General features: G+C 35.4%; 1 protein-coding gene across 2 annotated transcripts; it reads right to left on the reverse strand.

Annotated features, from left to right (window-relative positions):
* Nucleotides 1–232: 232 nt before the first annotated feature.
* Nucleotides 233–8,860, reverse strand: LOC123871412 (serine protease gd-like). 2 transcript variants are annotated; one of them, XM_045915195.1, is made up of 9 exons: nt 8,557–8,860; nt 6,713–6,878; nt 6,163–6,372; nt 5,336–5,546; nt 4,049–4,266; nt 3,478–3,642; nt 1,392–1,507; nt 827–971; nt 233–494 (listed from the first exon to the last, which is right to left on the reverse strand). In XM_045915195.1, exons 1-9 carry the CDS (start codon nt 8,764–8,766, stop codon nt 289–291), a joined length of 1,647 nt encoding a protein of 548 aa, XP_045771151.1. In that variant the 5' UTR covers nt 8,767–8,860; the 3' UTR covers nt 233–288. The 2 variants fall into 2 exon arrangements, with proteins under 2 accessions (XP_045771151.1, XP_045771152.1); XM_045915196.1 differs by lacking the exon at nt 8,557–8,860 and adding an exon at nt 8,424–8,541.
* Nucleotides 8,861–11,710: the final 2,850 nt, after the last annotated feature.

Here is an 11,710-nt window from a genome sequence, read left to right on the forward strand (position 1 = left end):
TTTGACATTGACATTCCTTTTGAGGTTGGCATTTTTATTAACGTTCAAAAACTATTATATAATTTTGAACAGTAGACACGGGTAACATTGATATAGTAGCAAAGATTTTTAGGATGCTATTTTAAAGTTTTGCGTTAATGTCAAGACTCCTTTATTCCCCCGTGGAACATAAGGCTACCTGCAGCAGTATTTTTCTATAGGCTCCTTAAATTAAAAAATGAAACAAACATTATTTTATTAATAACTATAATTTAAGGAATATTGATATATACAGACATGACCTACATATTATTCGTAGGCTATGACACTGTATATCCATGGCAAGTATTGAGCTGTGTCAGTGAACACTATGTAGTCGTCGACGTTGCAGTCCGTGTCTCCATCAGACCACAGTGACAATGACACCACTCCACGTATCCTCCAACGTCCATTTTCCAATATGTAGAGGCCGCCGCCCGAATCGCCTAAGCACGGGACGGAGCCGCTTTGGTCTCCTATAAATAAATAAAAATTGGGTTCGAATCAATACCTGACATTGCCCTAATGTCCATTGTCCTAATTACTTCAGACAAGGTTTATACTCCACCCGTTGCACATAGTTTGATAACTCTTACCACAAAATATTTTAAATTTACTTAGGGTTATAGAGAAATCTTAATCACATTTCAGATGGCATTAAAAAAAATCAGAAACGCACCCATACCTATACAATTAAAAAAAAAATACATCAGCCATCTTGGATTTGAAAATACGTTATTTGGTGTGTTCTGATATGGTTCTGATATGGAGGACCGAAATAATAAAATAGCAAAAAGTAGTTAGGTACCCGCACAAAGCGTTTTCGACGAGGTCAGTTTGTGGAACTCAGGTTTGCTGGATCGGCATGTTTCAGTGCTGACTATGGGCATCTGCACCATGCGCGGCTCGCCTTTTCCGCCGGTGCCCATTTCGTTGGCACCCCATCCGGCCACCTTAAAACACAAAAAATATTATTTTCTTGCTTAGGTACTACTTGTGTCATTTTTAAATTAGGTAATCTTGTGGATAGAATCACGCGTTATTTTGCAGACATCCATGACACACACGGTTGATTATGCTTTAACCATGCGCTTTATATCGGCCGTAGATAAATATTTGAGGGGGGAAGGGAGAAGAAGACCAAAGAAAAGATATATAGACTGCGTGAAAGAGGATATGCGTGTAAAAAAGTGGATAATGCGTTGATGGATGTCAGAAGCGAGTGGAAGAAGATATTGTGTGTTGATCCCACATAGCGCGGGATAAGGAGAGCAAGAAGAAGAAGATTGATTTTTGGTTGGACACACTTAAGACCGAATACAGAAACTCCGTTTTAGAAGTCGGTTAAAATATATAGTAATGAAAAAACTTACAAATCCTGATTTTCCGACGATCATATTCAGATTTGTATTTCCGCTCCAAAGGCAGGCTGGTTTTATGTTTTCGCTCAAAGGTACAATCTTGTCCAGAGTCAACACGAGGATATCATCTAGACGATTTCAAGAGAATGAATTAGCCATGAATTAAAATACAAATACTTAATACAATCATTGCAGATGTAATCACTAGATTCTAGAAATATAGTGGAGTAAATAAAGCCGTAAAATAGCCAATCTTAGGAAGTCCTCAGAAACAGCTCCGATTTTGATGATTTTTTTTTTAAATTCTTGTTTTTTATACATTATTTAAAATCAGAAACGTTTTGAAGCGGGGAAATAATTTTTAGTATTTTTTTATCCATATGTGCGATATTTATATACGAAGTCCAGAAAAACGCTACCTCCTCTTTGAGAAGTTGTAGAGGGGGTCAAATGCTACAAATCACCTCTGTACACTTATGGGCAAAAACCGCCCGTTTTTGAGTTATTGATCGTTTTCAGAAAAATACGTATTTGTTTCTTTTAAAATTCATTAAAAAAAAAGTAAGGCATATTGCCGACTTTTTATTTAATTTCTAAGTACTAAACATCTCAATTAATAATTGTGAATACTAAAATAAAAATAATCTTTGTAGGTTTCCCGGTTAGGGATCCAAGACTGTACCAGTTTCATAATTTCTATTGGGCTACTTCGCCAAAAATGCAATTTTTTTTTAAAGTTACAGAAATCTTTGGCCTGCAAATTATTTGCAAAGCTTCTACACATTCTCAGCTATCTAATGATGTACAAAACTTTAAAATAAGTTGAAAATTTGCTAAAAAAAAAACGATAAAATAATAGCACAAGGAAGAAATTTCTTAACTCTTAAATTTTAAACAAATCGTTCCTTTCGATCAATTGAGCTATCCTGTGGCCGATTTTATGATCAGACTTGACCAAATCACATATTTACAGTAAACTGTTACCTCTTTCTAAGTAGAGACTACCTCTAAACAAAGAAAAAACGATTTGAAAAAAATTTAAGCGTTAAGAATTTTCTCCCTTGTGCTATTATTTTATCATTTTTTTAGCTAATTTTCAACTTATTTTAAAGTTTTGTTCATCATTAGATAGCTGAGAATGTGTAAAAGCTTTGCAAATAATTTGTAGGCCAAAAATTTCTGTAACTTTAAAAAAAAAATGCATTTTTGGCGAAGTAGCCCAATAGAAATTATGAAACTGGTACAGTCTTGGATCCCTAACCGGAGAACCTACAAAGATTATTTTTATTTTAGTATTCACAATTATTAATTGAGATGTCTAGTACTAAGAAATTAAATAAAAAGTCGGCAATATGCCTTACTTTTTTTTTAATGAATTTTAAAAGAAACAAATACGTATTTTTCTGAAAACGATCAATAACTCAAAAACGGGCGGTTTTTGCCCATAAGTGTTCAGAGGTGATTTGTAGCATTTGACCCCCTCTACAACTTCTCAAAGAGGAGGTAGCGTTTTTCTGGACTTCGTATATAAATATCGCACATATGGATAAAAAAATACTAAAAATTATTTCCCCGCTTCAAAACGTTTCTGATTTTAAATAATGTATAAAAAACAAGAATTAAAAAAAAAATCATCAAAATCGGAGCTGTTTCTGAGGACTTCCGACGAAAATGCTTCGTTTACTCCACTAATAATATACTTGGAAAGCAAGTCAATGTCATGGTCATCTAGCTCCAAACAATTTTTAAAACTTCAAGTCTCTACCTCATGGGGAAGTTAGTTTAAAATCGATTACAAGATTTATTCCGGACAGACCAAAAAAGTACACAAAATAACCGATAAAGAAAGCGAATCAATAAAAACGTGTTAAAAATTAATTAAGAACATTTCGAATCGTAATTTAAAAAATCTTTGGTCGAATGATAACTTTGTTAAATTAAAGTAAAAAAAAAAACTAATTGCATATTATATTTTAAACATTAAATCTTTCTTGTATTCGCTCTCAAATTATGGTATCTAATAAAATCGTTCTGGTTCAGTCGGATAATAATCCAACTGGGTGGAGTACAAGTTTTTTTATAAATTGAGGGATTTTACTTGCAAGTGTTGATGAATTGTAAGCATTGTGTATGAAAGCCTCAGCCAATCCTCGGGTCACTGTGATATCGTCATCACTCCAGTCGTCAAGGTTGTACACTCCTGCTCTTATCACGAGGTTCTTTATAGCCGTGTAAGTGTTCCTACGTTGCATGCAATGAGCCGCTGTAAAAAAGTTGATCTTAGTATTAGGTAAGTAATTTTTTTACTAGGTAAGTAATTCTCATTAACTTAGCTAAGTAAACATCCAATGATTAAAAAACTAGCTTATCAAACACGATCTGATGATTAAAAGGATATAGTTATTTAGGAATTTCTTAAAAATGGATGGAGATGAATCAAAATAGAGTGTTTTTAAAAGTCAAGTTTCTCAGGTCTCGTCTCAGAGTGCGAAAGGCTTAGGCCATAGTCCATCAAGGTAGCCAAATGCAGATTGACAGATTCACACATAGAAAATATCAGGCATACAGAGTGTCCTCACTACGTTTGTGATACCTAGTTTCTCCCATATTACTTGTGCTGCTTTTTTAAGAAGCTATACCTACATAATTTGTAAAAAAAATTGCAATACCAGTTATCACATGACGCTCAGAAACAAGAGTTCCAGCGCAAATGTAGCTCAACGAACTGAATTTCCGCTTGAAAATCGCCACCAGCCACGGCCATTCTCCACGCTCGAAAGTTTCCCCTTTCACGATCAGGGGCACTATTGGGGCATCTGGGTCGTTTCTGAAGTTTATGCCACATCTCGCAGACGATGAGGATCCGGTGCTAGGTGTTACTTCATACCTGATAGATAAAGTTTATTTTGCTTTATTAAAGAAAATATTACAATAAAACTTAAAGCTAGCCTTATAGATAAAGTCAAGTTTAAAAATTTATAAAACCCCCGACACAAAAACCTCTACAAGAAAACTAGAAAAGAGCTGATAACTTTACGAACCGATTTTCGTCGATTATAGCTAAGAACACTCTCGATCAAGCCACCTTTCAAACAAAAAAACTAAATTAAAATCGGTTCATTCGTTTAGGAGCTACGATGCCACAAACAGATACACAGATACACACGTCAAACTTATAACACTCCTCTTTGTGGGTCGGAGGGTACCTACAGCAAAATGAATTCACGCAGAATTTGCTCTTTCACTTGCCCATTGCACACATTAGCAGAATTGAAATCAGGTAACAGGCGCAGATAGGTCCCAAGTAGCCCTACACTCCAACGTCTTGTTTGATAGCAGGTAGATAACCTGATAAACCTCTTCAGTGTTAAAGTTTCTAGGTAATAAGCTTCATTTCAATCTTTATATATCTACCAAATCAATCAAATTCACGATAACATGTACCTCCAATGGTACATTTTATTTTCTTTGCACTAGGTTAATTAATTACTCGCTCTGAGCGCAAGTAGGTATTCAATGCCTCCAAATGCTCACGCGTTGCACGCTCCTCATGGATGTCTCATCATCGCGTAAAAGATTCGCAGTAAAGCCCTCTGGCATGTTGTGTTTACGAAAGCAATATAAATTGCGTTCAGCAACGCGCGTTATGGAAACTACTATACCGCATAAAGCAATGCCTCCCGTAGAAATCGTGCTTAATATGGACCTAGTTGATCACACTTTATACTAATATTATAAAAGCGAAAGTGTGTGTGTATGTGTGTGTGTATGTTTGTTACTCCTTCACGCAAAAACTACTGGATGGATTGGGCGGAAAAAATGGAGATAGATTATACCCTGGATTAGCACATAGGCCACTTTTTATCCCGGAAAATCAAAGGGTTCCCACGGGATTATTATAGAACCTACATCCACGCGAACGAAGTCGCGGGCATCAGCTAGTACCTAATACTTACACAGGATCTGGAGGTAACGTAGCTTGGGGTCTCTCTGTAGTTCTCCTAGTAGTAGTAGTAGTCCTAACTGTCGTTACTTTTGTAGTATGCCTTTCAGGAGTATCTGTAAAGGAGTCAGGTTGGTTGTTGGGGAAATATTCCGGGTCTCCGTCCGGCGATTGGTGTCCTGGTTTGTTATCTTCCACTTCTACCACATAATACGATTCGCCATCTAAAAACATATTAAATCTAATCATATTTCCATGAGATGAAACTGTGATGCATGTTTTGTAGACATTGATTTAAGCAAACCCGCCAGATGTATCAAAACTTATAGGAGTAGGTATTAGGTAGGTAGCAATTAATGAATATTATGTAGAGATCAATTAAATTAAACAACCGTGAAGGCAAGAACTGAACAAAAAATGCAATATGATTCCAAGATACTCTTATGATTGTTGTTGAGTCGCTGTATGCTACCTAAATAATAGCAATTGGTCTCTTCAGATTAAAGTAGAGAACCCATGATTATTTTAAATTCTAGAAATTTGAAGTTTAAACTTTAATAAGCAGATCGTTCTGTGCGCTCACGTGGCGTTCACTGCTTTAGGGCGGTAACACACTCATTCGAACGTACTTGAAATTCCTCGAACACGTACGAAGCGATTTGCTTCCTCGTTTCTTATCCGAACCGCTAGGATATGGAACGCCCTTCTGGCATCAGTTTTCCCTTCGTTTTTAATATGGGAACCTTCAAGTCAAAGTGAATAGGCAAGCGCGCTCCATCTTAGGCTAGCGGGTCTGATTGCAGCCAAGCACTAGCCTGTAAAAAAAACCCATGTCCTTACCAGGCGTCATATGTATTTTGTTTATATCAATATGACTGATGATATCAGTTAGGTTTATTGGAGAATTCGGTGGCGACTCATGCACGTACACCCCCGGACGTTGATTTTGGTGTTGGTTATGTCCATGGTGGTGACCATTTGCACCCGGTCTCAGGGAAAGTACGTGTTGGAGACTTATCGTTGTGATGTACTTTCCTGGAGCTGGTGTATCTATTAAAAGAAAAAAAATAGATTGAAGGCCACTAACCTCTAGTGACTGATAAAGTATTCTATAATGTGCTAAAGAAATTATAAAAACGGGAGCTTACATTATTATTATCGTCAACACTGACAAATGTGTCCAGATGTTTCATTTCGAGTAGAAAATGCAGAATGAAAGACAGAAATAGACAAAAAGTGATCCGCTTGATCACATTTAGCTGCTTAACTACTCGAAATTAAAAGTGGCTTTGGACAGAAGAAGACACTGATAACTGCCAAACTTCATTTCAAAGAGATCACACGATGATGATGATGATGATGATGAAGTATAGGCGGAGTGTGGTCTTACCTCCAGGTCCTATACATATAATGATATCGTTCACTACCAGAGCCATGAGTTGCGGCACGGCAGACGCTTCGGGGAAATTCACCCGGTATTTCAGTGGGACTCCGCGGTTGAAGTCATGCAGGAGATGTTGCTCCGAGCCGACAGGTTCGATGCTGCCCACATATCTCTACAAAGAAAAGTAATTAGTAATTGCGCTAAATAAAATGAATAAATAATAATTATTGAGGTTTTGACGTGACAACGTCTTATAATTCGATAGAGCCGGCTGCACGCACGAAAAAACATGACTCATGCGGCGTTACCTCGCTCTGAGGCGTTCCATGTAAGGCTTGAAGTGCAAGCGAGAGCGCGGAACGAGCGACAAAGAAGCACAATCGGCCTTTGTTGTCACGTTCAACTATCGTCAGTAAACCGACTTTACAGACAACCAATTTTTTGTGAATTCCCAGTTTTGACATAGATCTCCTACAAAGTGTTTTATTTATGTACCTACTGTATATCATACTCCTATATTCCTGTAATATTGGCTCCCTGCACACGCCACACGCTCCACTTCTAACCATATGCCAGAAGTCTGTGAAGGGAGGATTACCTACTCTATCCATAATAATCACTCTCCAGTGTGCAGCGCGCAGGAGCGAGACGATAAGTAGTTAATACTACATATTTGTAGAGAGATTCAAGAGGAAGAATATATGTATAGTTTATTCATATTGTTTTGTGTTAATTTCTCGAAATATGATAATTCTTCAAGATGTCGGAAGAAATCAAGCCGACTGAAAGCTTCCATCGTCAAAATAACCACACTAACACCTAACACCACCTTAGTATCACATTGCACCCATACAACGCCGGGGTAGCTCACTAGTTTATAATAAAATAAGCGTTCTATTTTTGGGAGTAGGTACTTTGTTCAACCCTGACCGATTATAATTATTAATTGCTATAACATGGAATTTTACACGTATTTTATGCAAATGATACACGTCATAATATGATTCGAACGTCTAAGGAACATTGGCTTGTTTCTTACATTATGTAAGAAACAAGCCATCCAAAACCATCACATAATAACATTGTTTTACAACCGTTGTGAAATAACTTTAAGTGCCTACCATAATATTAAATGCTATAGAGTATAGAGTGACTTCCGTTGAAGAAAGTGCTAGAATGAATATAAATTAAGGCCCGATCAGAAGAATAAAAAAAACCTGCTCTTAAGGCGCTACAAATACAAATAGGTAGGATCATCAACAATAAAAAACGTGATTTTAAATGCTGTCGAATAATAATAACTAACCAGCGGATTTTCGATCATTATTTTACAGACGCGTATCCGGAACTCGTAATATGAATACTCGAATATATACGGATTTTATGATAAACGATCCGGGTATTCTGTACAGTATTCTCTTCCAGTTGAAACATTTCTGTACATCAAATAATAAATCGGATCGATATTTATCGGTACAAAATCGATTGCACAATTCAAAACTCAAAACATTTATTGTTTTATTTTGTCTGTGTGTCTGTCTGTCTGCGCGCGCATCTACTGAATTGATTTGAATGCAACTTGGCATATTTTGATGACCCAAAATCATAAATAAAATTAGGGGGAAGGGGAAGAGACATTTGAGTGGGAGACGAAGACTAGATATTACTGTGTTATTATATGTATTTGTTCTACAAGACTTATTAGCAATTATGGCACTCGCTTTTTTTCGGGAGTAAAATCTACGAAATAAGAACAATAGTGAACGAAGGCTTCATTTTGGTAATGCCTCTTCGGGCTTAATCCGCCGCTGAGCTGCATAGTTGTAACAGAATAAAATTAATGTACTTACTGAGGGTAATCTAGTAGCTATCGTAAATATAGCTTGGAGCACTAGATTTGAGACAAATCTATATGGCTGCAACTTAATAACCCCATAAACACCGTTGCCATCACTACTATAGTCAAAATACTTCGGGCATGGCGACTGCAAAAGCACATACTGATGGCCGCACACACTTAAAAACCCTAATGACACAAAAGTGAAGAACGCACGATTCATTTTGACTTATTTCCGGAACTTCGTACGACGCATCTTATCCGGAACCGATCAACACTATACGTGTATCTTATTCTCGGATCCAAGGTGTACTAAAAATACGACCTTTGTCTTCTTTGCATCAAAATCGCGTAAAACGATTTATAACAGTATAACAAGACTTGTTACATGGGCTTAGAACGAGTTCAGATATCTCCATGACGTTGATATAGTTCGAGTATTGAAACACATAGTATTTAATTATTTTATTCTGACGTTAAAATAATTTTACTACTTTTTACTCTTGTATTAAAGGTTCGGGTTCGTTTATACATGGGTATATTCCACTTTGGAATCATACCAGCTGGGGTTTATACGTGCTTATCACTGCAAAGATTAGTAAGAAGCATTGCAAAACAAAATTCTTAATGTTAAATAAACAATTTTAGAACCATTTATGTCCATATTAATCTGACTTTATAGAGCTTCAGTGTTCAAAATCTAGCTAGGTATTAACGACAACATTGAGATGTGTAAAGTCGTGCTAAGTTAGAATGGAAATGTTTTGATATTTAGGTACAAGTTGTATAAAGACTATAATTAGTCGACAAAGAACAGGAAAATTACACCAAATATTTATTAAACTGAAACTATTTTCTTTATATTATCGAATAATTTCATAAACTAATTCGATAGTCAGCATACAACTGTGTTAAAAGTATAAAAAGTCCTATAGCTTAAGTTCCTATGCGCAACGCACATTAGCAGAGTGAAACAGAGCCGAGGCACACGGAATTTTTTAATGAAAATAATGAAACTAAGCTTTATTTTCTTTTATGTTCTTCTCATTGTTTTGTTTTCCTAACAATTTCAACCATATTGTCTCAAACTTGGAAGCTGTTTACAGTTGTCATCAACCACTCCACTACGTGGTTATGCGTCGCACTTTAAAATCTAAGGCTTTTTTAAAAGAACGTCGAATAAATGAAATAATAGATGCCTAAATATATCTACTAGTCAAGTTTAGACGGACTAAAATCCAATCCTAAAAGAAATCCTACTTATTATTCTATAGGTATTTGATAGTCATTATAATTTTGCTAATAAAAGTGATCAGTGACGCATAGAAACAAAACTTGTAGGAAACATATTTTTTTACTGCCATAGTTTCAAAGCTAATTTATAATTGGCCGTGAACGGTAATTATTAAAATTCAACAACCAGTTTTGCCTGTAGATACATGGCTTTGGCGAGAAATAAATAACATGTGTTTCTTATAGGTGCTACGTATATACCAACTTTATAAGTAATAGATACGTTAGGTAGGTAGGTGCTATGTGTAATATGTAAATAGGTAGATAATACTATAGCCTTGCCTAATCCAGTGACAAAGTCGTAATTAATTGGATAATTTTTATTTTACTTTCTAAGAGAGCATTAATTAATTCTTCTTACAACACCCAAAAGTACGTTGTGACACCACCAAAGACCAGAACCGAAGCGAAAACAATGGTTCACGTTGGTAGGCATGGTCGCTGTTGGTAGATAACCAATTTTTCGTAACCCTCTACGAAATAAGTCTTCGTCTTTTCGTAACTGGTATTATTAATCAAGAATATTTTATCCGGGTTCGTAATTGAATAAGGTTTAAAAAAGTGTATTTTTTTTGTAACTGGTTACTAATCGGAGCCTTATCTTAATAAGATTAAACAAGTATAAATTAAAAAATTTCAACACCCCCGACAAGTGAAGGTTACAGTAACTAGAAAAGAGCTGATAACTTTCAAACGGCTGAACCGATTTTCTTGGACTATTCCGCGACTACGATCCAAAGTATCGGAGTTTTCCAAAACATCATTTTCAAATAAATAATTATGTAGGTATATCTAGGCAACGTCCATCTTGACAGCTTGACATTTGTCAATTGACACTTGAATATTTTTGGGTAAGGTCTGACGAAATCACAAACACAATCTTTATGATAAATTATTATACTTTTATTTCATATTTAAATTTATTAACTTTTACATTTGTGTCAAATAAATGTTGTTCCTCTTACGTTAGTATATTTCCGAATGTCGTCGTTTTAAAACCACTCTTACAGGTAACCTCTCCACGTTTATTAGCCACTCCCCTTTTTATCTTATCGTTATCGGCCAATCCAAATTGTACAATGAATAAACTTAGTGACTAATATACAAATCATCAAGCTCGTTTAACAAATCATCTAAGTAATAAAGATGTTTTCATCTTATATATTGATTACAAATATTATCCTTTATTATGCTACAATTCATCAACTAAAAACTATAAGAATTTTATATACAGTACGTTTATCGATCAGATGTTGAACAACTTCAGCCAATCAATGACGCCTTCTAATATGATGTTATGATTTGTTATGATTTGAGTGGCGCCAACTATCTAATCAGTAACTTCTATACGTTTATAGATAATTAAGATGGGCCAAGCTTACAGCTCGGCCATCCTGTTTTAAGCGAGTCTCATCGCTTTTAAAAAAAAAAATTAAAACTTAAGTAACATGTAAACTTCACAACCAAAATGACAAAGACTTAGTTCAACAAAACAAAAAAAAATTAAGATAGTAATTAATTAAATTAATATTCTTGCTAACCTTAACTAGAAGGAATATACAGTTTTATTGATACATTGGTATTGATTATGATTGCAACTTAATTTTAGAGCACTCGCAGCAACCCTTTCCATCCGATATAATTAGAAAATAGCAGATAAACTCAATTCAATTCCAAACTATTTACCCTCGCAACTTTACCTGCCAGTCTACAGTAGCACTCAAATTTAGCCTTTAATCTAAAATTCATTTTTCTGTTCTCTTCCGCTAATATTAAAATAAAAAGATGCAGACACTCTAAATTTATAAATAACTTTTCAAAAATCATAAAGATATCAAAAATTGCGAGACCAGTAGCAACTAAAGGAGGCCTCC

This window comes from Maniola jurtina, chromosome 13, assembly GCF_905333055.1.
Source record: "Maniola jurtina chromosome 13, ilManJurt1.1, whole genome shotgun sequence".
Taxonomy (NCBI): Eukaryota; Metazoa; Arthropoda; class Insecta; order Lepidoptera; family Nymphalidae; genus Maniola; species Maniola jurtina.